General features: G+C 43.4%; 1 protein-coding gene across 2 annotated transcripts in view; it reads left to right on the forward strand.

Moving 5' to 3' along the window:
* Nucleotides 1-27,244, forward strand: part of kcnh1a (potassium voltage-gated channel, subfamily H (eag-related), member 1a) — a 242,971-nt gene that overhangs the window by 53,143 nt on the left and 162,584 nt on the right. Inside the window, exons 6-8 of one of the 2 annotated variants that reach the window (XM_080200569.1) lie at nucleotides 5,206-5,598; nucleotides 11,981-12,007; nucleotides 14,158-14,587. In XM_080200569.1, coding sequence (XP_080056695.1) covers nucleotides 5,206-5,598; nucleotides 11,981-12,007; nucleotides 14,158-14,587 — 850 coding nt within the window. The remainder of the gene's footprint in view (nucleotides 1-5,205; nucleotides 5,599-11,980; nucleotides 12,008-14,157; nucleotides 14,588-27,244) is intronic. The other variant, XM_080200568.1, reaches the window with a different exon arrangement.

A 27,244-nucleotide genomic window follows, 5' to 3' on the forward strand; every position in this document is an offset into this window, starting at 1 on the left:
TTCAGACAGGGTGGACATCAGTTTGAATCCTGATGCATTATGGCACTCAAACTAGTGATGGACTCTTCTAATCTCTCAAAGCATGTACTGCTTCGGGAAACACAGAAGCACACCCATTTCTTTTTGGTGCCCCACAAGTTCCCCTTTTGTGCATGGCTCCTGTGTCAAGTTGGAGGTTTACAGAGATGTTTGAAAAGAAAGGAATGGCTGGAATTGCCGGATGGCAGGATGGCAGGTTGCAGAAGAATGCTTGAGATCAGAGAATAATACATGTGAATGTGGTATGACACCCATCTTTCCTGATGTACTGAGAGTATTAAACCTTTTCTGGCACTGAATCTGGACATGAGCACCATTCCCCTCCTGCTCACAGCCTCTGCTATTTTCAGCTACACCTGCTTCCTTTAGATGGCTGGCCAGTTCCTTCTGCCCACAGGGGAGAGGACGTCCCTTCTGGCTCTCACCATCTCCAGCATGACTTCCAGGGAAGAGCCAGAGAACCAAGGAGGAGTTTTCCTTATCTTCCTTCCACCTTCTTACCTTCGGTTTCCATCAGAAACAAACTTGGCTGCAACCCATCTGAGCCCAACTGGTGTCCCTTTAAATAGAATACGTTCATAGAGAGCTTTCATCAATAGAGCACCCACAATCTATATTGTCTAGGAAACACAGAAGCTAAAGAGCAATGACAAAACCAGCTTCAATTATAAATGTAGCCAGGCCACTGCTGGCCTCCTCAGTGTGTGTGGGTTCATTTGATGAAGGTTCTGCCTATCAGGTTTACACAGTGAGCTCTGGGTGTGATTCTCATCAGCAAGAAGTAGCCCATCATGCAAAGAGAGAAACTGCAAACTATCCTGCAAAGTTCCAACAATAGCTAATGATCTAGTGAACGGCCTCAAAAGAGTATGTGGAACCTGCAATCCCTGTTCCTGGGACCTTACACTCATTTGGGGGGAATTTTAACTGCTTTTGCCCAACTGTAACCAGGGTTCAAACCACCTAGTGCTCTTTCACAACCCAGATGCTCTTGTAACTCCACTTTTTTTCCCCCCAATGTCTTCCTTCCATCATGGTGGCACGGTGGTTAGCACTACTGCTTCATCTGCATCAGAGACCCAGGTTTGATTCCCGGCTTGGGTCGTTGTCTGTGTGAAGTACACATGTTATCCCTTTGTTCATGTGGGTTTCCTCTTGATGCACTGGTTTTCTCCCAGTCTGAAAAGTATGCTAGTTAGGCGCATTGGTCATGCTAAATTCTCCCTCAGAGTGCCCGAGCAGGCATCAGAGTGTGGCGACAAATGGATTTTCACTGTAACTTCATTGCAATGTAAATGTAAGCCTACTTGTGACACTAATAAACAAACTTAACTTTTTTCTTGGACAATGGAAACCTCAAGAATACATGCACATTGTGGTCTTATGGTATATGCAGGGCCCCCAACGATATTTTACGTCCTGACGGATGAAGTTTTCATTCCTAAACATTACACTGTGCAAAAACTGATGGGCAATAAATGGAGACCTTTACAGTCATGTGGAAGAATTAATTTTCTAGGGCCACATGGAGCAGGAGAGCTCTACTGGTCTACACGTACAAAGTTTAGGCTGCTGTCACTTCGAGCTCTACATTTACAAAACACCCCTGAACCCCCCCATCTGATGATTTACCCGAGTGCTGGTCATGCAGTCTGCAGACTAAAATTAGGGAGCTGGCCCTAGGTGTCTGTTTTAGATGCGTAGCTGGCCAATCTATGTTAATAGAATGCTGATATTTATCCCACCCTCAGCCCTTAAGAACATAAGAAGTAGGAGCAGGAGTAGGCCATCTACCCCTTCGAGCCTGCCCCGCCATTCCATAAGATCATGGCTGATCTAAAAGTGGCTCAGTTCCACTTTCCCGCTTTCTCCCCAGAACCCTTAATTCCCTTGCCTACCGAAAACCTATCTACCCGTGACTTAAATATATTTAGCGAGGTAGCCTCCACCACTTCAACAGGCAGAGAATTCCAGAGATTCACCACCCTTTGAGTGAAGAAGTTCCTCCTCAACTCCGTTCTAAACTGTCCCCCCCTTATCTTGAGGCTGTGCCCTCTAGTCCTGCTGTCTTTTCTGAGCGGGAAGAATCTCTCTACCTCTACCCTATCCATCCCCTTCATTATCTTGTACGTCTCTATAAGATCCCCCCTCATCCTTCTAAACTCCAACGAGTACAGGCCCAGTCTATTTCGTCTCTCTTCATAGTCCAACCCCCTCATCTCCGGTATCAGCCTAGTGAACCTCCTCTGCACTCCCTCCAAGGCCAAAATATCCTTGCACAAGTGCGGCAACCAAAACTGCACACAGTACTCCAGCTGCGGCCTCACCGATGCCCTGTACAGTTGCAGCAAGACCTCCCTGCTTTTATATTCTATCCCCCTCGCTATAAAGGCCAGCATCCCATTCGCCTTCTTGATCACCTGCTGCACCTGCAGACTGGGTTTTTGCAACTCATGCACAAGGACCCCCAGGTCCCTCTGCACCGTAGCGTATTGCAGCTTTTTGCCCTTTAAATAGTAATCCCTCCTACTATTATTCCTATTTATCATTGCAATTATTATTAATAATTATAGGCTTTTATAGACAAGCGAGTACTTCCTACAAAACAAAAATTTGACCCTGACCATATAGAATAGCAGGTGTTGGGACAAGCAGTAATGGTGCCATGAGAAATCAAAAATCACATTAATGCCCCTCCACCTCCACCACCTTGTACTGCTGAGTAGTATGGAGATAACCAATCACAAAGTGGGCTTCTGACATTGAACACTTTGGCTGCATCCATGTAAATAAGTCTGAGGTTTCTTGGAGCGGTGGCAATGGAGGCAGGTGTGGGTTTAGTGATTGGTGGCAACCTGGTCACCAAAGGCTCAGCGTTTTCATCATAGATTTTCACATTTGTCTGTTGTATTATATGCAGATCTATAAAAGCTGAATGTTTATACTTATAGACTAAAGGTTGTGTTGCTTTATTGCTATTTTGTTTTTGTTGGCAATTTGAATTGTGTTATTTTTCAAATGGTAAAATGGGGTTGTATTGAAAAATAGTTTGGAAAGTGCTTTGCTAGAAATATTATAGATGCCATTCCATACTCCTGATCTCACTGACTGATGCAATTCAAATATGCCAACAAAGGATCAATGCCAATAAAGCAAGAGTTTCCTCGAGCTCTGTTGATCGACTGCTGTGCTTTGATGAAAGATTTGCAGAAACCCCAATTAGGTAATGTATCCGAAGTCTCTATGGATCTTCTCCCCTCAGATCTTCCCAGTACTAATTAGGGATAAAATAACTAATTTGGCTTAATTAAGAACTTGCAAACATTATAATATATGTAAAGTAAAACAGTACATATAATAATTCTGCTAGACCGTGACTCATTTCAAAGGAACATGGATTAAATTGGGCATTTCATGACCCATGAAATGTAATGTGGAGTGAAACTTTTTGGGAGGAAGAATGAGAGGAAAGATGTGGCAAAACCTTTTTTTAAAAGCAAAAACGCAGAGAAAGATAGGGAATTAAAATGCACAAGCTTTACTATGAGAAAGCCAAGCTTATAAGAATTTTAATTTAAACCAGCATCCCAGATTTTATGGACAGTGGTACTGGGTATGAAAACAAAGGAATAATGATAAGTCTGTAGGAAACCTAGATATGTTGCAGTTAGAATTCAATGAAAACTAAGGTGAGGGCGGAAGAGATTTGCTAAGATGATATCAATGGTGAAAGCCTTCAGTTATGAGGCAAGGGTAGAGAAACTTTGCAATAGAACTAAGAAAATTAGGAGACCTAATAGAGGTATTGAAATTTATGAGGTACGTGACAAAGAAAATTGCAGAGGAGAAATCTATTTCTATTAGTGAGTGGATAATTAAAGGGTATAAATTTAAGATTATAAGAACATAAGAAATAGGAGCAGGAGTAGGCCATCTAGCCCTTCGAGCCTGCCCCGCCATTCAATAAGATCATGGCTGATCTGTCGTGGCTCAGTTCCACCTTCCCGCCCTCTCCCCATAACCCTTAATCCCCTCTGTTATGAAAAACCCATCAACCCGCGTCTTAAAAATATTTAGCGAGGCAGCCTCCACCACTTCAATGGGCAGAGAATTCCAGAGATTCACCACCCTTTGAGTGAAGAAGTTCCTCCTCAACTCCGTTCTAAACCGCCCCCCCTTTATCTTGAGGCTGTGCCCCCTAGTCCTACTGTCTTTTTTGAGCGGGAAGAGTCTCTCCACCTCTATCCTATCCATCCCATTCATCATCTTATACGTCTCAATGAGATCTCCCCTCATTCTTCTAAACTCCAACGAGTACAAGCCTAGTTTATTCAGCCTCTCCTCATAGCTCAACCCCCTCAACTCTGGTATCAGCCTAGTAAACCTCCTCTGCACTCCCTCCAAGGCCAAAATATCTTTGCGCAGGTGCGGCGCCCAAAACTGCACACAGTACTCCAGCTGCGGCCTCCCAATGCCCTATACAGCTGCAGCAAGATCTCCCTACTTTTATATTCAATCCCCCTCGCTATGAAGGCCAGCATCCCATTCGCCTTCCTGACCACCAAACAAATAGAGGAAGAAGTTAGGACTATATATTGGATTATTAGGACATAAGGTGCTTCACTAGAAACAGCGTGGGAACAAAATCCACTACAGCATTTAAAAGGGAAGGGATCTTCTTGGCAAATACAAGGCTATTATGGACATTATCGAAACTATATCCCATATCATTGAAATATGCCCACTAACTAAGATAACTGGTGATCTGTGCGTTACATGCTGGTTGCCAAGTCTATACATGGTAAATAATAAATGGAAGTGGTTAAATACTCGGCAAGGGAAATTTTCAAAAAATATGGAAAAAGATAATTAAAAGGGATAAACTGAGCAAGTCTTTGAAAGCGCTGGTACAAATTTGTGTACTGAGATCAACTTACCAAATACTTTATAGATTTTACTTAGTCTGTAGCATAAATCAAAGAGAGCTTTTTAAAGCAAAATCATAGCTTAGATGTCGTAGAATTCCTTCTCGTTTCTACGCTTTGGGTCATGCTGTCAATGCCCTTGACAGGCAGTTTGCTGACACCCCCAAAGTAAACTACTGAGTTCTACTATTAATTTCAATGTTTTAATAATTAATAATCATAATTTGTCTTTATTGTGCAGGTATTACAGCTTGGGTCAGAGATCCTTCCACAGTACAAGCAAGAGGCACCAAAGACTCCACCACATATCATCTTGCATTACTGTACGTTCAAAACTTCCTGGGATTGGATAATCCTGATTCTGACCTTCTACACTGCAATCATGGTTCCATACAATGTCTCCTTCAAGACCAAACAAAACAATGTGACTTGGTTGGTGGTTGATAGTATAGTTGATGTGATCTTCTTAGTAGACATTGTCCTCAATTTTCATACCACTTTTGTTGGGCCAGCGGGAGAAGTAATTTCAGATCCAAAGCTCATCCGTATGAATTATTTGAAGACTTGGTTTGTTATAGACCTCCTTTCCTGTTTGCCATATGATGTCATCAACGCATTTGAAAATGTGGATGAGGTTGGTATCTAATGAATTTAATCTGTACCCTATGGATAGTATAATAACCTCTGAAATAACTTCTCCCTGCTCCACACGAGTAAGGGGAAAAATAATTTTTTTATTGCGTATTATCCTGCTAAAGCTGCTAGAAAGTGTTTCTGTGTGAATGTCAGATAAGACTTGACTGTTATATCTGCTACGTTAATGCTCTGGTAAATTCAGAACAATACCTCATGTCTTCAGAAGGGAAGAAAATTGAAGATTCACTGTAACCTTATAGTGTATGAATGAATTGGTGCAATAGGTTTTCATTTTAATTGTGTGGTAATCTGGTGGAGTGGAGCAGCCTTACTTTCAAGAAATCAATGAAATGTAAATTAAGCAGATCTGGTAAAAGTTGGATGATTTACTCTGCCAGATTACTTACTGCTCATTGTGAAAGATAAAAATCTACTTCAGTATTCATTAAGTTCCTTAAATTAATTTGGAGGATTCCTTACCTTTTACAAATATGTAAAATTAACAGGATGGACCTTAAAATACATTTATTTTCAATTAGAAAACAAACCAGTAAAAAATCAGATTGTAATTTGCTGGCCAGTAGTCAATATTTCCCAGTGATGACTTTCAATTACATTTTGCCAAGCAAACTTCCTATTACCAGTATTGGAATCGTGAAGTGGGGAAAATGATGCAGTGATGCATTGATTTTCTTAACACTTGAGTGGTGTTTCAGTTGCCCATCCTTTTCTTTGGCCCATCACATTTAAATGATGTTGAGGGAATGGGGCTTGGAAAATCGGTCAATATGTCACTTTATTGCCATTCTCCAACCGGTACATCACGATCAGGTGGTGGATGGCTGGGAGTTGAATTCAGTGGCATGGGGGCTAATCGAACAAACAGTTCTGTCCTGTCCAGGTCAGTGGTGAATATACCATCATATTACCTTTGGCCTTGTAGAAGGTGGAGAACTTTTGAGGGGTCAGGAAATGAACCACTCTTATAGAACCCAGCTTCTCATTTGATATGACTGGTCTAGTTAATCAATGGTGACTTCCACAAAGAATGGCACTGTGGCACAGAGATTAGCACTGTTGCCTCACAGTGCCACGGACGCATGTTCATTTCCAGCCTTGGTTGACTGTCTGTGTGGAGTTTGCATATTCTCCCCATGTCTGCGTGTGTTTACGCTGGGTACTCTGGTTTCCTCCCACAGTGCAAAGATGTGCAGGTTAGATGGATTGGTCATACTAAATTGTCCCTTAATATTTAAAAGATGTATAGGTTAGGAGAATTTAGCATGGAAAGTATAAAGGGTTATGGGGATAAGGCCTGGGTATAGTGCTCTGTCCGGAGGGACAGCGTAGACTAGATGGGCTGAATTGACTCCTTCTGCATTTCGGGATTCTATGATACTGATGCGGGACACAGTGATGATGGTACTAATTGAAATTGAGAGGGAAATGGCTGCGCTTTCTCTTCTTTGAGACGGTCATTACCTAACATTTATGAAGGTCTGAAATGTTATTAGTACAAAGAACAAAACAAAGAACAAAGAACAACCCAGCACGGGAAACAGGCCCTTCGGCCCAACGAGCCCGCGCCGCCGCATCCTCCTACACCTACCCTGCCCTGCGTGTCTGCGAGTGGAACCCCCAACTTAGCCAGATTCAGGGGAGAATAGTGTCAATTTGGTAAACCAATCAGCCTAAGAGCACATCTTTGGGGTGTGGGAGGAAACCGGAGCGCCCGGAGGAAACCCACGCAACCACAGGGAGAATGCGCAAACTCCCACAGACACAGGCCCAAATCCATGTATCTGTACAGCCAGCAGTGCTAGTCTCTGAGCTGTTGCGACGCCCGTCTACCGGTCCAGGATCAAGCACACTAGGCCACTCCCGGAGCCTCCAAGAGCAGCCCACGCACGACCCACCGTGTGCATGCCCCTCGTTCGACAACAAGGTGGACCTCTACCTGCGGAATAAAAAGACAAAAACGTTAACATATAAGTCTGCATTTCCAGTGTCTCCCGAGGCTCTGACCCTATTTAATACCCCCTACTATAACTCTCCATCCTTGTTTCGCTCATGTGTCTATCTAAGTAAACCTTAAACGAGTCCAACGTTCCTGCCTCCACCACCCTACTCGGTAGCACATTCCATACCCCCACGACCCTCTGCATGAAGAACCTTCCTCTCACATCCAAATTATACTTCTCCCCCCTCACCCTTAGATCATGACCTCTCGTAATTGTACCCAGTCTAGGGAGCAGCCTCTCACTATTGACTCTATCTATTCCCTTCAGTATCTTATATACCTCTATCATGTCTCCCCTCAATCTCCGTCTTTCCAAGGAGAAAAGTCCCAGTTTCTCCAACCTTCAGGATACTGTGGGAGGCGAGGGAAGAGATTGCAGAGCCCCTGGCGATGATCTTTGCGTCGTCAATGGAGACGGGAGAGGTTCCAGAGGATTGGAGGATTGCGGATGTAGTTCCTATTTTTAAGAAAGGGAACAGAGATAGCCCGGGAAATTACCGACCGGTGAGTCTGACCTCAGTGGTTGGTAAGCTGATGGAGAGGCTTCTGAGGGACAAGATTTACGAACATTTGGAGAGGTTTGACATGATCAGGAATAGTCAGCATGGATTTGTCAAGGGCAGGTCGTGCCTTACAAGCCTAGTTGAGTTCTTCGATAATGTGACTGAACACATTGACGAAGGAAGTGCCGTGGACGTAGTGTACATGGACTTCAGCAAGGCGTTTGATAAGGTCCCCCATGCAAGACTTCTTGAGAAGGTGAGAGGGCATGGGATCCAAGGGCCTTTGGCCTTGTGGATCCAGAACTGGCTTGCCTGCAGAAGGCAGAGAGTGGTTGTGGATGGGGCTTTTTCTGAATGGAGGTCAGTCACCAGCGGAGTGCCTCAAGGATCTGTTCTGGGACCCTTGTTTGTCATTTTCATAAATGACCTGGATGAGGAAGTGGAGGGATGGGTAAGTAAGTTCGCTGATGACACGAAGGTCGGTGGTGTTGTGGATGATCTGGAAGGATGGCAAAAGTTGCAGCAGGACATAGATAGGATGCAGGACTGGGCGGAGAAGTGGCAGATGGACTTCAACGCGGATAAATGTGTTGTCGTCCATTTTGGCAGAACCAACGGGATGAACGAGTACACTATTAAGGGCAGAAGTCTGAGTAGTGTTGAGGAGCAGAAGGATCTTGGGGTCCGGGTCCACAGGACTCTTAAATTGGCCTCGCAGGTGGAGGAGGTGGTCAAGAAGGCGTATGGTGTACTGGCCTTCATTAATCGAGGGATTGAGTTTAGGAGTCGGGAGGTAATGCTGGAACTTTATAAGACCCTTGTCAGGCCTCATTTGGAGTATTGTGCGCAGTTCTGGTCGCCTCACTATAGGAAAGATGTAGAAGCTATTGAAAGGGTGCAGAGGAGATTTACAAGGATGTTGCCTGGACTGGGAGGCATGCCTTATGAAGTTAGGTTGAGGGAGCTGGGACTCTTTTCCCTGGAGAGACGAAGGTTGAGAGGTGACCTGATAGAAGTTTACAAAATGTTGAGAGGAATAGATAGGGTGGACTCTCAGAGGCTATTTCCCCGGTTTGAAATGGTCGCTACGAGAGGACACAGATTTAAGGTGCGGGGAGGGAGGTTCAGAAGTGATGTTAGGGGTAAGTTTTTCACTCAGAGGGTGGTGAGTGAATGGAATCGGCTGCCGTCAGTGGTGGTGGAGGCGAACTCGCTGGGGTCTTTTAAAAGACTTCTGGATGAGTATATGGGGTTTAATGAGATTGAGGGTTATAGATAGGTCTGTAGGTTGGTAGGTGATGTGGTCGGCGCAACTTGTGGGCCGAAGGGCCTGTTTGTGCTGTAGTGTTCTATGTTCCCTCGTAACTCAGTCCTTCCATGCCAGGCAACATCCCGGTAAACCTCCTCTGCACCCTCTCCAGAGTCTCCACGTCCTTCCGGTAGTAAGGTGACCAGAACTGGACGCAGTACTCCAAATGCAGTCTAACCAACGTTCTGTACAACTGAAGCATTAGACGGCAGCTCCTATACTCTATACCCCTTCCTATAAAGGCTAGCATTCCATAAGCTTTCCTCACAACCTTCTCCACTTGTGTCGCAACCTTCATAGACTTGTGAACCTGCACTCCCAGGTCCCTCTGTAGTTCTGTACTCCTAATCGGTCTACCCTTTATCACGTAGCTCCTCTCTGCATTATTCCTTCCAAAATGCATCACCTCGCAATTGTCAGGATTAAATTCCATCTGCCACCTATCTGCCCAATGTACCAACCTATCTATATCCTGTTGTATCACCTGACATTCCACCTCAGTATCCGCCAACCCTGCAAACTTAGTAATCCATTAATAAAATCATTAATTCTTACCCAACATAATAACACTATGGAGAAAAATGTGATTTATACAGCAGCATAATTTGAAATTATGCACTGTTGGAACAGTATTCATTTGTTTACATTTCTGTGCCACTGCTGTCAAGATGATAACATGTTGAGGAGGATTCCTGAACAAGTTCTTCAATACTGTACTGTTCATCCACAGTGCAAGGGCAAAAATGACATTTTGGCCCTTTACTCAGCTGTGCTGAATGATCCTGATGGTGTGGTTGCTTTATTTAAACTTCCCATGGGAATCACATTATTGCTATTCATTCAAATTTAACTTATCCGTGTTGCTAAACATGTTTTTCTGTTAAAACATATATAATTGGCAATGGGTAGTATGCTGAATTATGAAGAATTCCATGTTCATACCCTATTTGCTTGCATGCAAAGTGCTTGGTCACAGAGAATAGTGCTGATGGAGGGTTTGGAATGCTGTTTCAATTGCGTACATCAAATAGCATTTACATGCTACATTGTGGTAGAGTTTCTTGGATATATGCGTTCTATGAGGATGTGTCTAGGGCGGTGGATAGAGGAGAGCCGGTGGATGTGGTCTTTCTGGATTTTCAGAAGGCGTTTGACAAGGTACCTCACAGGAGGTTATTGCAGAAGGTCAGGGGACAGGGAGTTGGGGGTAGGGTGTTAGCGTGGATAGAGGATTGGTTGTCAAATAGGAGGCAGAGAGTGGGGGTCAATGGGTGCTATTCGGATTGGCGGATGGTGACTAGTGGAGTGCCTCAGGGGTCGGTGCTGGGGCCTCAGCTATTTACCATTTATATAGATGATCTGGAGGAGGGAACCGAGTGTAGGGTGTCGAAATTTGCTGACGACACCAAGATTGGAGGAAAGGCAAATTATGCGGGGGGTGTGGAGAGTCTACAGAAGGATCTAGATAGGCTGGGCGAATGGGCCAGGAAATGGCAAATGGAATTTAATGTTGGCAAGTGCGAGGTGGTCCACTTTGGTAGGAATAATGGTAGGAAGGATTATCACTTACGTGGCGAAAAACTGCAGCAGGCGACGGTGCAGAGGGACCTTGGGGTCCTTGTGCATGAGTCGCAAAAACCCAGCTTGCAGGTGCAGCAGGTGATCAGGAAGGCGAATGGGATGCTGGCCTTCATAGCGAGGGGGATTGAATATAAAAGTAGGGAGGTCTTGCTGCGGCTGTATAGGGCATTGGTGAGGCCGCAGCTGGAGTACTGTGTGCAGTTTTGGGCGCCGTACTTACGCGAGGATATTTTGGCCTTGGAGGGAGTGCAGAGGAGGTTTACTAGGCTGATGCCGGAGTTGAGGGGGTTGAGCTATGAGGAGAGGCTGAATAAACTGGGCTTGTACTCGTTAGAGTTTAGAAGAATGAGGGGAGATCTCATTGAGACGTATAAGATGATGAATGGGATGGATAGGATAGAGGTGGAGAGACTCTTCCTGCTCAGAAAGGATAATAGGACTAGGGGGCACAGCCTCAAGATAAAGGGGGGACAGTTTAAAACGGAGTTGAGGAGGAACTTCTTCACTCAAAGGGTGGTGAATCTCTGGAATTCTCTGCCTGTTGAAGTGGTGGAGGCTGCCTTGCTAAATATTTTTAAGACGCGGGTTGATGGGTTTTTGATAAGAGAGGGGATTAAGGGTTATGGGGAGAGGGCGGGAATGTGGAACTGAGCCACGACAGATCAGCCATGATCTTATTGAATGGCGGGGCAGGCTCGAAGGGCTAGATGGCCTACTCCTGCTCCTATTTCTTATGTTCTTATGTTCTTATGAATACAAAACGATGTTGCAGCTAATTGTGTGTTTTTCTTTCTGTATTGATCTTTTAATGTGTAAAAGGTAACGCAATGTATTTTATTTACAACGCTTTGCGACATTTGCACTGGCATTAACTCACTTTTTATGCTTTATTTTCTTCTTGCTTTCTACTTTTTCCATTTGCATGCTTCTTTATTTCTGTGGCTTGATCCTCTTTTGGGGTTTGAAGAACTGGAATCATCGTGCTGTAACTAAAGTAGGCTTTCTATTTCATAAGATATGTTTAATGTGCCTTCTCTAAAATGCTTGAAAATTATAATGGGTCACAGTTTTTAAAATAATGCTTGCCTTGTGTTGCTTGGCATTGATATTTGTATAATTGTTTTATTTGTGCTCCATTAACTTAGTATAGCTAATTATTGCCAAGAAGTTTGGAGAAAGAATGCCATTGAATCTATGTATAAAAGTGTGTCTAGCTAGCTTCACAGAATCACAGAATTGTTACAGCACAGAAGGAGGCCATTAGGTCTGTCACGTCTATCATGCCTATACTAGTGCTTATATAAGTTTTGCATAACCTTTTTCTTAAAAAGGTGTTCCGTGCCCCGATTAATAAAGCCTAGGATACTGAATGCTTTATTAATTGTGCTTTCAACTTGCCCTGCCATCTTCAATGACTTATACACACATACACTTGGGTCCTGCTGCTCCTGCACCCCTTTTACAATTGTATCCTTCATTTTATATTGTCTCTCCATGTTCTTCCTACTGAAATGAAGCACCCACTTCACACTTGATTGCATTGAACATCATCTGCCACTTGTCTGCCCGTTCCAGCAACTTGCCTATGTCCTATATCCACTTTGTCCACTATCCTCCCACAGTTCACAATACTTCCAAATTTCGTATCATCCATAAATGTGAAAATTGTGCCCTGTATACCAATGTCTAGGTCATGAAGATGCACAGTTTGATTATTTGCAATTGGAATGAATCATTTAGTTACAACCAATATAAAAATGTATAAAGGTTGTTTCTAGTATATCCATTGTGTCATGTTATGATGCATTGTATAATTTTTATGGCTTTCTTCACCACTTTCTTGCCTATGCACACGTAGTGAGCAGTTGAAAACAACATTAAATGTTGCATGACATTTTTTAAATGAGTTGCATAGGAACATCCACATAATCTTCATTAATTCCATTAATATGAATAGATAAATATCATTTGCTATATTAATGAAATATCAGATATCTATATGATCTTCATGCATTGTATTAATGCAACTGGATAAATACCATTTGCTATATTAATTAATATATAACAGGTGTGAAAATTGGAAATGCTAATTCACATGTGAAATGAAACAACATAAAATGTTTCTGAATCTCCTTAAATATGCTCTGAAGGATGCTTGAGTAAGATGAATTTCAATCAATGGGTAACATTGAGTTCTAGCTTTTATTTTCACAAGTGGCATGGGCTATTCTGACTTATTCTTGATTGCTGTTCGACATTAGTGACAGGACATTCATAACTCACTGTTAATCAGATATTGCCTTTTTTCCTTATTCTTTTTGTAATTCCTTGTTTTATATCCCTTAATAGCTGAATCTGTTAATAAAGAGTCAAATCAGCCAGTAACAATATTCTAATTTGCATATCCAACCAGACAACTAGTTTTTCACATATCTGATAACCTATTAGGCTGTTGAATGGTAACTGATGATTTTTCATACAAAGCATGCAAAGGCTGTGATTTCAATATTAATATCCATCCCCATTACCAGTAAAACATGGGGACATTGGGAGTGCATCCCCAATCTGCTATGTACATTGTTGTTTCTTGCAATGGCAAGTTTGAAAGCTTGCGGGATCCTTCATGATCATATTTATTTCAGACTTTCACAGAGCAATTGCGAGCTTGGTTTAAAGTTGCTGGTTGGGATTTCCAGGGTTCAGAAAATACACAACGAAAGGGAAATGGGCACCAAGAAGGTTAATTGACTGTGTTCCTTGAGGGCCAAGAGGAACGGGATTGCTGAATCTGGGCTCCAACACTGCTGATTGCAACCATCCTGTCCAACTAAATCTGATTTCTGTCCCTGTCCCTTCTGAATTGGCATCTCTTCCCTTCTGCTTTGTCTCGATTGTTCCCTCCCTCACTTCCTCAATGGTCTGACTTCACTCCCCCATTCTCTGCAAGCTCGCTATATCTCTCTTACTCTCTCTCATGATGACCTTACCCCCAGTCAACAATCTCTTGCTATTAAAAGAGTCTATTTAATGTAGAAGGACTAAAAAAATCTGATGTATAGCTTTGGAAATGGTTGAAATGTTCTATTATTGTTAATTTTATTTTTCATGTTCATATATACTTACTGATGTAATTCATTTTTGCAGGGCATCAGCAGTCTCTTCAGCTCCCTGAAAGTTGTTAGGCTTCTTCGTTTAGGCCGAGTCGCACGGAAGTTGGATCATTACATTGAATATGGAGCAGCTGTCTTAGTACTACTGGTGTGTGTTTTTGGGCTTGCAGCTCACTGGCTGGCTTGCATCTGGTACAGCATTGGGGATTATGAAGTGATCGATGAAGAATTAAACAAAATCAGAACAGACAGCTGGCTCTATCAATTAGGAGAAACTGTAGGAATGCCATATCATTTCAACACAAGTGGGACAGCAAAATGGGAAGGTGGACCGAGTAAAGACTCTGTGTACATTGCCTCACTCTACTTTACAATGACCAGCCTTACCAGCATTGGATTTGGTAACATCGCTCCAACAACAGATGGTGAGAAGATTTTTGCTGTGGCTATGATGATGATTGGCTGTAAGTACATCCAAAGACTTTATTTTCTGTGTATACGATAGCATTGTTTTTCCACTTTTATAATCAGCTTCTGGGTGTTAATTAGTTGATGTGAATAGGAATCATTTAGATGTAGTGCATTCTGGATCCTCATAAATCACTGCATGGTAAAACAGAAAGTTTCATCTTCTGTAAAATCAATGTGAAAAATTAGCACTAAGTTTCATGAGAATTTATTTACAAGTAAAAACAAAACAGAAAACAAATTAACAAGAAAAATTAGATAATCAGACGGAATAATGATAATGGTATAAAGTTATGCAACTGTGTCGTTTAATTTGCTGATAGCTGTTCCCAAAGAAATTTGGCCATCCATTTTAATTGGACATCCTAAAGAATGGTATGAAATGGTGGAAATGATGCTAGCACCTCCCAAGTGCTTCTGTCATTTAACCACCCATTAGGGTAAGGTGGGCATCTCCGATATCATTGTCCACACCCATTCCAGAGGTTTTGCTGAGGCATAGAGTTGGCGGAGCTCTGTAGTTATTGAACTCCTGAATATTTTCCACACTCAATTACCTACTTAACATTACTAAAGTGAACACCTGGCAGTAGATATCCAGGCTGTTTTGTGTCAGGTGCCTCAGGTGGAGGCTTTGGATGAGGAAGCTTAGTGCATTGCTCTCCTGACTGTTGTAACTGGTTTAAAGATATTATTTGCCATTTTTAATTCTCACTTTGGGTATGTAAAAGTTTCTAATTAATTCCTCACTCAGCTTTTTACTCCATTTTTTCATTCAATTCAAGGATTAAAATAAAGTAATCATGACATCTGCCTGAGAGGCAACGCTGCCTTGATTTGATGGCTGCTGATCACCTGTATATTGATGCAGTAGATGTATTTGTAATTCTTAAATCCATTACATTCTGTTAAGAGACCCAGGTGGCTTCTTGGTTCCATTAATGATACCCTTCCCTTCGGCATCCTATGATGTGGAAAATGTGCAAGATAGTCTTGCTTCACTGTGATATTTTTATGGGCAAAGTGCTGAAGATGTTTGCTGAATTGCTGGTTGCAATTCTGTCCGCTAAATTCATGAATGTTGTTACTCTTCCCTGTAGTTTGAAAGGATCTGGAGACGGAAAGCAAGCCTTTGCTGATGTCTGCAGGTCTGATTCCAGTGGACAATTCTCAGCCTCTCTACAGAAACAGAGAGGCTGGGAATGGAGTTGTCCAATGTCGAGTAGGGGTGTGCATGAGTTTATACACATGGTTTCATGAAAGCAGAGGTTCCAATACTCTCTGCATCCTTTCATTTACTTCGTTATCCTCCAAAATACTCAAACAACAGGAGTATCTATAGTAATATCTGTATTCAAAATTTAGATTTTAACAAACAAAAAAAGCCTTGAAACACTCACTTCCCGAAAGGCTTGTTGTTACTGGTCATTATTCCCAGAAACCCCCATTTTGAACAGGCTTTCTGAACACAGATTAATTTTCTACAAAAACTAGAATGATTTAGGCTGGCATCAAATATCAGCAGGAAACTACCACACTGCAGTTCAAGAATGGCACGGTGACACAGTGGTTAGCACAGCTGCCACAGAGGGACCCAGATTCAATTCTGGCCTTGGATGATTGTGTGGAGTTTGCACATTCTCCCCGTGTCTGCGTAGGTTTCCTCCGGATGCTTTGGTTTCTTCCCACAGTCCAAAGATGTGCAGATTAGGTGGATTGGACATGTTAAATTGCCCCTTAAGTTTTCCAAGATGTGTAGGTTAAATATGCAGGGTTACAGGATAGGGCTTGGGTCAAATACTTTGTTGGAAAGACACGATGGGTAGAATGGTTTCCTTCTGCACTGTAGGGATTCTAAGAGATTCAATGAAGTTCAGGCTCAGCAAATTGGCTCAATTGCCTGCCTCTTGTATGACTGATTCATGCCACTGGAACAGATTTTGTTAGGCAGAAAGTCTGCCTTATGACTTAAACCCTATAATTTACTTACTTATGAAAGAGTGCATCCTGTAAAGTGTGCACAATGGTTTGCCAACAATTAGACAGCCTTCCACCTGATGAGAATTAATGACTCAATCAGTTCAGGTTCAGAAGCCAAACAGAACAATCTGTTTTCTTGCCATTTCAGGAAATGTAGTTTAATGGGGTAGCTTTAAACATTCTAGGACTGGAAAGATGGGAGAAATGATTCAGAAGAATGTATCCTGGTAAAAATGCTTACAGGTCACAGACAAGTGATCTTGGTTATTCTAAAGTGGATCATGTAAGGAGATTTGCATTAAACAGCCAGGTTATTGGAGAGACAGTGGGAAATATTTCACTTAAATTGTATATTTGTAAATATTTCTATACATTTTGATTTGATTTATTATTGTCCCATGTATTGATATACAGTGAAAAATACAGTTTCTTGCACACTATACAGACAAAGCATACCATTCATAGAGAAGGAAAGGAGAGAGTGCAGAATGTAGTATTACTGTCATAGCTAGAGAGAGATCAACTTAATGTGAGTTCGGTTCATTCAAAAGTCTGATGGCAGCAGGGAAGAAGCTGGTGTTGAGTTGGTTGGTATGTATCCTCAGATTTTTGTATTTAATTGTAATTAATTAATTAGAATTAATTAATTACAATTAATTAATTAAGCCTGATATTGTTTGAAGAGTGTGATTTTAGAGTGAATTGAAGTTCCATGTACTCTGCATCAGATCATTTATTAATTTCCTGCACCATGGGACAGTTCTTTTTTGAGGCATAGGTGCTGACTTCCTTGTTGCCTTCTCCCAGGCTGGTGTACTAAGGTGGGAGACCTCCTTAATAAATTAACTAATTAATTTTTCTGCCACTGTTGACGAAGTGAAACCATGCTAATCTGATTTTTATTGATGTTTTTGGAATGTGTTTTTAACAGCTTAGAAATCTCACACTGCTAATGTGCAAAACAGACAGAAGAAGAGGTTGTCAAATTGTGATGGCACATTCTTTGACACTTCATACATTCGTCAACGCAATAGATCTTCTATGTACTCGGTGCATTTCCAAAAGTTCAGGCTATAATCAACTGTTTACCCGTTGAGATACGGGTATTTATAATTCCATTACCATGCATACAGCATCAGTACTGTGTTTACAGCTGAGATCCTTAGGACTATGAATGATTGTTATCCACATTTATTCAGCTGTGCCAGCATTATCTGAATGGAGAGGTCATCTACAAGTATGAGTTCAAAAGAGTGGAAGTAAAACTGTACTTTGAAACTGTGGTTACCATAACTAGATAATAGAGGGATTCCAACATGCACCTAACTGTCTGTTATTGAGTCATTTCTTTGGACAGTCGAAATAAAGATGAAGATGTACGAATGGTGACTATTTGCAATATAACTCAATAATACATTTGCAGTTTGTTGCATTCTATATAATTTAGCATTAAAGAGAGTGGTCAGTGGTTTTTAGGTGGAAAAGAAAAAGAGAGAGGAAAAGGTAACTCTACCCTAATGAGGAAGTTGTTGAACTAACACTCTAAACACTGAGTTTGATGGAGTTTAATGAAGTTAATAAATTTAATGACTTGCAACCAACATCATAAAGAATCACAAACTTGTTCAGTAACATAAATTGTCATCTTAATAAGACAATGAAATGATCCCAGTAAAGGGAAGGAATGTGTAGGTAACTAAATGCACAGCAAAGGCATTTGATCCGAATGGAAAATAAAGCATGGATTCTCTTTTGCGTTCCATCCTGAAGTTGTAAGGGATTGGGGTGAAGAGTGAAATACAATTCAAGGGACATGGCTGTAAATACAAGGGCACATAATAAGCTTGTAAAATATGTATCCTTGACTAATACGCATTTTGCAATGGTTATACAAGACTGGGACTGGAACAGTAGAATTATTTCATTAACCATCCATTAGAGATTAAAAAATAAAGCAGCGATATAAGTCAATGGATGGAATTTCCCATTCTGGAGATTTATGCTGGCGGGGGGGGGCGGGGGGGGGGGGTCATGTGAAAGTCAGCATTCCTGCTGGGCATCGATGTGGATTTTTACACCTAGATTGCACTTTTCAGCTTATTAATTATTCATCAATGAAGAATTCGGTGAATCTTGTGACAGGGTTTGTCGTAATTTGCCTGCCCTGCCATTATCACTTGGGGTCATAGGACCAAATACCATATTTAAACAGCACCTGCATGGACATTTGCTCACAACAGGCCAGGTGTAGGCTGAGCATCTGCATTAATGTGGTGACTTAATACAACAAACTCTTGGCTACACAGTTCAGTAAGGGATTCTACTCCAGGGAAGGCAGAAGGTCCTCTTTCTGAAGGTTGGGAGGAGAAGGTCTCCCACCTGAGCACACCAGCCTCGGTGAAGGCACCAAGCAGGTCAGCGCCTATGCCTAAAAAAGAACTGCCCCACGATGCAGAAAGTGAATGAATGATCTGATGTACTCCGCAGGTTACATGAAACTTCTACACATTCTGAACTCACACTCTTATAACAGTATCAAGCAGTTTGAAGCTTAGAGTCCACTGGGATGCCTCATATCTCCAGCAATTGGGACATCGGCATTGCATATCTGTCAGCCTCTTTAAGATCACCATATCATGTAATATCCTACACAGATGGCATCTTAATTCCTTACTGAATAGGACATGGCATACATAATTGACAAGCAAGTTTATGAAATGCTTATTCGTCCATAGTGCTTGCATCCAGTAATGCAGGACGAGATCGTCCACAAAAATGGGAGAGAGCCAAGACAGGATCCCCAGAACTCAGGAAATTCCCTTGCCACAGGGAGCAAACAGCAAAGATGTCTTGGGAGGACAGAGATCGCTCCTGAGCAGAGGCGAGATTGGCGTCCCCCAACTATCAGTGAGGGTCCATCTGGTGTACCTCGGCCACATGTCGATAATGACTGTACACAACCTATAATGGAGCAGCCTTCCTAGTCAGTGACTAACTATCTCTTCTCTATATTCCAGTCACCAGTCTGAAAAGGCAGAGGAAGAGTTACAGCAAGTGCCAGCCCAAAGAGCTCTTCAGATGAGCAGGCAGAGGAAGCATATATTGGAAGACCCACTGCTGTGTTCACCTGCACCCTCTACAAGTGCAGATACATGGACCTTGGTGGACCCTAGTTATAGAGTAGGGTTGGGGATCACAATCTGATGATCATCTCACAGGCATATGTTCACAGGAGGCAGTGACAACCAATGTCTGACCATTAAATGGGGACTGCTGGAGACCAGTCCCCTGCAGAGTCAGGGGTTGATGATGAACCCCTGCTGTTGGCCCTGAGAGAAATGTTGGAGATAACAATGACAAGCAAGGGAAAACCAGACAGTCAGAGGTTGTTACCAGACAGGAACGAAGAATGGAGGACTCCATCTGCATTCAGTCTGATGTCATGACTCCAGCATCCAAGTGTATTAAAGTCTTTATTGGAAGGGTGGTAGCTGACTAGATGTCTCAGGTCTAGAAGTTTCTGCTGCATTTGTGTTCAGGCCTGCTCACCATTGCCCTATCCATGGGTGTGTTCCAGCAGTGGTTAGTCAAGAGAGAGAGAGAGACAGGGCATTTCTACCTCCTTCCAGGTGCACCTTCTCTTCAGGGAGTCAGGGAGAGCCGTCAGGCACCTAAAGGGAGGAAGAGTGTCAGCAAGACATTCCAAATCCTGCTTGTGCCTCCATCAACCTCAGCAGGTCAGGCTGAAGAAGATGTACCTGCCCCAGAGCAGGAGTCCAATTACAGAGCAGGTTCTCCAGGTTGCAGGTCTCCAAAGGATACTAAAGTCATTTCTGACAACAGAGTATATCTGTCTGCAGGTTGTCTGCACCCCTGTGGATAGCAGGGATGCACCTAAACATAGTGGCAGAATTAGGAAAATTAAGCAGTTTTGAATGCATGGTGTTGGCATGGGTGTTGGCTCACTGTACATAATCTGCACCATTGTAAAGATATTTCAGATTTATCCCCCTCCGAGTCTCAGGTATTGAATGGATAATCAATATGATGCAAGGTCATGCGTTCTTTTAAGGGTGTGACATAAACCAATTATCTTCCATCTTGTCCCAACATTTTTATTGAGTATAACCTAATCTCATCAGTGAATTTATTTCCACATCAGTTACATGAACAAAGACATTTCCAGTATGAAAATGAAGGCTGTATAAGACACATGTAAGCCTTGCGTCTTAGGCAGACATTATGTGACCTCATGAGAATTGTTCATCAAGGTCAGTTATTATCCTGATAGTGTTGCACTGAAGTCGGCAGTATGTAGATGTTATAAATATTTGTCGCAATCAACGTTGCAGTCTTTTTACCCAAATTCACTTTGCGATTGAATTTATTTTGTGACAGAGCTTTTGGTTAAAGTAGAATTCATCATCAAGCACCAGTCTTTCATGTCTGCCTGCGGTGTAATTTTGTCTCCCTATTTAAGGCCAAACGGTACTCCTTTCTTAATTCCCACAATTCCCATTCATAATGCTGAATGTTGGAAGTTACTTCCACTTGGTGACATTTGAAATGTCTGCTAGAGAAGCCTGAGTTTGTGCTGTCAGAGATGTGTGCTCATCCTGATGAACCCATCCACTTACCTGTTCGAATCACAGTTCATAGCTGAACAGCTGCCTACTGGTGCTTCACTGAGTCCTTCTGAGGTCACAGACCACAAATCAATATGTGATTAATGGCGTGACTGTGCACATATTGACTTAGGGCTCCTGGAAATGATTGTCCTTTGTGAGATGGATAATGTCGAGGGCTATAATGGTGCGAAAGCAATGCTCCAGCACATCTCCAGGTCGCTCAGCAGTATTGATGAAGGGAATAAGTTATCATTGACTGCCGTGTCAAAACTGACTGGGCCACATCGCTCCCAAATACCAAGGGAATACAAGACATGAACTGGGCAGGCTTCCAACAAAAGCAGGGTCACGAGTGTTTGTCAGTCATCACACGATAATTCTACTGGTCCATTTCCTGTGAGGACAATGCTAAGTTAACTCCCACCTTTGGCTGCATAAGAACATAAGAAATAGGAGCAGGAGTAGGCCATCTAGCCCTTCGAGCCTGCCCCGCCATTCAATAAGATCATGGCTGATCTGTCACTGCTCAGTTCCACTTTCCCGCCCTCTCCCCATAACCCTTAATCCCCTCTCTTATCAAAAACCCATCAACCCGCGTCTTAAAAATATTTAGCGAGGCAGCCTCCACCACTTCAACGGGCAGAGAATTCCAGAGATTCACCACCATTTGAGTGAAGAAGTTCCTCCTCAACTCCGTTCTAAACCGCCCCCCTTTTATCTTGAGGCTGTGCCCCCTAGTCCTAGTCTTTTTTGAGCGGGAAGAGTCTCTCCACCTCTATCCTATCCATCCCATTCATCATCTTATACGTCTCAATGAGATCTCCCCTCATTCTTCTAAACTCTAACGAGTACAAGCCCAGTTTATTCAGCCTCTCCTCATAGTTCAACCCCCTCAACTCCGGTATCAGCCTAGTAAACCTCCTCTGCACTCCCTCCAAGGCCAAAATATCTTTGCGCAGGTGCGGCGCCCAAAACTGCACACAGTACTCCAGCTGCGGCCTCACCAATGCCCTGTACAGCTGCAGCAAGACCTCCCTACTTTTATACTGAATCCCCCTCGCTATGAAGGCCAGCATCCCATTCGCCTTCCTGACTACTTGCTGCACCTGCAAGCTGGGTTTTTGCGACTCATGCACAAGGACCCCGAGGTCCCTCTGCACCGTCGCCTGTTGCAGTTTTTCGCCCCGTAAGTAATAGTCCTTCCTACCATTCTTCCTACCAAAGTGGACCACCTCACACTTGCCAACATTAAATTCCATTTGCCATTTCCTGGCCCATTCACCCAGCCTATCTAGATCCTTCTGCAGACTCTCCACACCCTCCGCACAATTTGCCGTTCCCCCAATCTTGGTGTCATCAGCAAATTTCGACACCATACACTCGGTTCCCTCCTCCAGATCATCTATATAAATGGTAAATAGCTGAGGCCCCAGCACCGACCCCTGGGGCACTCCACTAGTCACCATCCGCCAATCCGAATAGCACCCATTGACCCCCACTCTCTGCCTCCTATTTGACAACCAATCCTCTATCCACGCTAACACCCTACCCCCAACTCCATGTCCCTCGACCTTCTGTAATAACCTCTTGTGAGGTACTTTGTCAAACGCCTTCTGAAAATCTAGAAAGACCACATCCACCGGCTCTCCTCTATCCACCGCCCTAGACACATCCTCATAAGAACTCCAGTAAATTTGTCAGACACGACTTCCCTTTAATGAAACCGTGCTGCGTCTGCTCTATCAAGCAATTCCTTTCAAGATGCCTCGCAATTTCCTCCTTAATGACAGATTCTAACATGCTATGGTGTTACAGATCACTGTGTCCTGCTGTCCAATGGCATCTTGGGATTCACGATCAAGATACAGCCTCTGCATCAATTATGCATGTGAGCTTGTATTTGGAGAGGTGATGCTGCCTGGATGCAGCTGCCTCTTGAGATTGTTAAATGAAAGCCATTGACAAATGTTTTTTGTCTTAGAGCCTCCTTGCTAAGCTGCTGTCATACTGGCATGTGTATCTATGTGTGCAATAGCGTTTCCGCCTCTTGATGATGCCATGGCTTCTTGGTGCCGTGATTGAAAGGACTGCACTCTGAGCAGTTGCTCCAGGATGTGCACTTGTGGTGTGCTAGGCGCATTTCACATGGCCCCGAGGCTACTGCACCTTTCAAGGATTAGCCTACCATTAGGGTTAAAAATGAATTGCTCTTTCTCAGTGATCACTGTGGGATTGTTGATCTTTTGTGACATGTTGAAGATGACAATAAAGGTGTTGTGATGTCCCTTGCGTCAAACCATGGAGAGACCTGTGCTCGTAACAACTTGTCTTCACCTTACTCCTTCTGGAATCTTGTAAATATGAGGTTGTCAGAGGTACGTCTTCTCCATCGTGCCTGTACAATGGCTTCCTCATGCTGCTCATTTGAATCTTTGCCCTGTTCAGTTTGATCCCCTTCAATAACCACCTTGTCCAAGGTGTCTAGCTCCTCCATAAACAATCCCCCCCTTTACAGTGTTAGATTCTGGAGGGCACAGTAAACAGTAAGTATGGGGGTTAGCCCTGCTTGGGTAGTCCTAACATCTGAAATGCACCTATAAGAGACCGGTGGTATGCTCTATCAAGGATGTTGAGGCTGAATGTGCACATTGTATCTCTCCTCAGATGCACTCTGTTTTTAGTGATTGGTTGCCATTAGCCATGCCTTCAGGGGGTAACTCATATCGAGGAGCCAGCCCTTTAGGGCCAGAGTTCTGTCAAATATTTCTGGCACTTGGAAGTGACTCAAAATGTACAAGTTATGTGAGCTTCCTTCGTATCTAGTACAAACATATTGGATCTGCTTTCTGTGATCACAAATTACCTGGACTTGCAGAGAGTGAAATGCTTTTCTATTAAGGAATCTCACAGGCTGCTGGCAGGGTGCTCCCAAAGTCACACGTGTGCAGTTGATATTGCACTTGTAGAAAGCCTGAGATCATAGCAAATTGCACTGCTCTGGCAGCCTAGCTTACTTCATCCATGCGGAATTGCACATTATGGTGAGCTGAATTCAAAAGGGCATCTTTCACCTTCCTTATGCATTTATGTGTTGTCAGTTGTGAGATTCTGCAAAGATCTGGTGGAGCCCTGTAAGGATTTGCAGGCAAAAAAGCTATGTCAATAACCTTCAGAGTAACCTGCCTTGGATGCACTCTACATTGGTTTCCCATGAAGAATGTGACAAATATGAGCTACCACATCCATTGACAAGCGAGGGCATCATTTGCTTACCTCCATGTAGGAACTGTGTCTTCCATTGACCCATGATTGTGGCTCCTCCTCATTGGTATCTGGCTCTTCCCGGTGCCCTGCTGGCTCTTGTTTCTCAGGGCAACCACTTTCTCTGAGCTGTGCCAATTGATGATGAAACCTTCTTCTCAACATTCTAATCAAAGCTATAAAAAAGCCAGCATTGCCTGCAGCCTGCATTCTCCAATTTGTATCTGTGAATGGATTCAGTAGAGTAATCAATAGTCCTGCTGAATGGTCATCCTCCAAATACAAGGCAGGCACACAGGCTCCAGCCTTTGACTTTCCCTTAGTCTGCACATTGCATTCGAAAGCTACCCTCTGCAAGATGATATCACCCTGGATGATAACACATGGCTGAACTTCTTCATCAGATGTGACTGCATATTCACAACAAGGAATTTAATAGAGATCAAAAGACCAAGTTACAGGAGCCACAGTTAGCTTTGTGTTGGTTGTCCTCCAGTGGCCTTGACAATAATATGGATGACCAACCCTTGCACTTATGACTGCAAGCATAGTGCCTTGAATGCCATGACCAGTGCGCTGGGAACATGAAGGCTTGTAAGGTCCCTGATGCCCCTGTGCAGTGGTTTGATGTTTGGACCCTACGTTCATTCTGAAATGTCTCAGTAAGGGTCGGGTGCAAATTAACACCATAGGCAATCAAACGTAATGGATTATTGTACGAATATGCACCACACTCTTTCATTGTGCATTAGATGCTCAAGTCCTCCACGCAGTTGAGCCGTACTCTCCATGGTTTGAGCAGGATAGTTAGAGGGAATTTTGAAATCAGACCAATTTGCTGTCTTGAACTCCTCCACGTGAGACCTCTTCCTGACTGATTTTCTTTCTAGCTTGTTTTCCAAATGGCATCATTGCAAGGTGTGATGGGAAATAGTGCTGCTGACCATCATCTTGGTGACTAGTTTCCAACCTCCCCTATCACCCACCAAGCACCTCTCCTCCTCCTCCGTCCACCTCCTCATTCTTCTTATCACTACCTAACCTCCTCCAGTTACCCTTAAACCCATCACTATCCATTTAGATATTCCTGTTCTCCTCCCTGAACCTTTAATATTGATATTCCCAAGCCCTTTGTCAACCTGACCTTCCCCTTCTCATGCAACCTGACTTTCTGGGATTATACCCCATGAGACCATCCTTAACCCCTCTCCAGCTACTGACTTGCACGATAGATGACTACGCTGACCATGACTGTGTCATTTGCCTCACAGTACCATAACCCTAACTGGAGGATCAAAATTCTTGGGAGACTGACCACACCCTGTACATCAAACTATACATGACTGTCACTGCAGGGAGAGGCAATGCCCCCTTCACAAGACCAGGACCAAGACGTACGTGCCATGCAGAGCCTTCTAACATGGCCCATATAGCCCTAGGACAATCTCTAAAATCTGCCTAACAGCATGGTCTCAGTTCCAGGGCAGGCTCTTCAATCTGACTGTGACAGTGTGGCCTCAGTCCCAGTACAGTCTCAGGCAGGGACTTGCCACTCCCATCTGCATCGGGTGGGTTTGACAACAGGAGTGGAGAATATTACAAGAAGTGCAAAGTCACCTCTTAGGCATGGAAGCATGATAGTTGTTTACTCCTCCATCAGTGTTTCCTAACAATGTCATGAACATCATTATAATAAATTAACGTATCAAACCTATACCTTCCAGAGGAGCTCAATGATTGCAACATCGGTGGGGAGAAGGGCATGTCCAGGTAGTGTCTGGGCACCCCCTTGGCACTGGTAGGCTTCAAGCTGGCACTACCCAGGCACCACTCAGGTAGTGGCCTGATAGTGCCAGATTGATGCCTGGGTAATATGCAGACAGTGTCAAGAGGGTATCCAGATAGTGCTGGTGATTAGCTGGGGGTGGAGTATCTGGATGTACTGGTTTGCCCACTGTGTGCTGGGGTGGCCTTTAAAAATGGCAGCCCAGATCAGTGCCTATGTTGCTGGTGGGACAGACAAATTAGAGGCCACCCTGCCAGCCATACATTGTGGAATCCACAAATTGAACTTTCTTTTTCAATAGCGGAGAAAGCCAGTGTCGGCAGCTTACATGACACTTTTCCTGCCTGACATCAGCCTTTGTCAATGCCGGGGAAAATCCCAGCCTCAGATTCTTGCTCGGACAGTCTTTCAGTACACTGTTCTGTTCCTTGACCACATCCTAGACTTGGCTCCATCTCCCTCCTACCCTCCCGTGTTCAACAATCCCTCCCCCAGTTCTGCTGCTGTTTCCCCTTCCTTGCCTGTACTCCAAACCAAACCCCAGTCCAACCCCTATCATCCCCCTGTGTTCCACGAATGCCTCCCCCTTGTCCTGCACGTCATCCCCTCCCGCTTATATTGTCATCCATGTCCAGCATCGATGCAGCTTGTAATACAGGCAATCATCCTTAAGAGGAGCACGCTTAAAGTTGACAAAACTAAAGTCTATGTAACTCAAAGTCATTTGTTGAGCAAAGGTTGCCAGGTGTGTGCATGCCACTTTATATACAGTTAGGAATCAGACTGTTCTAATTATACGCTGGCAGGGTATCTCATTTGAAAGAGGAATGCAATTCTGGTGAGTTGGCCTTTTAATGAGCATCCATGAATGCAAATGTTGTTCCCAACATAGCACAGCAGAAAATTCGACCACTATCAACATCTGGAGAACAAAACTGCAATCTAATTTCCTCTTGAAGGGAAACTGACTTTTTCCATCACGCCCAATTTAGTGCCCC

The sequence above is a fragment of the Carcharhinus amblyrhynchos genome, chromosome 12 (genome assembly GCF_965287045.1).
Source record: "Carcharhinus amblyrhynchos chromosome 12, sCarAmb.v2.hapA, whole genome shotgun sequence".
Classification (NCBI taxonomy): domain Eukaryota; kingdom Metazoa; phylum Chordata; class Chondrichthyes; order Carcharhiniformes; family Carcharhinidae; genus Carcharhinus; species Carcharhinus amblyrhynchos.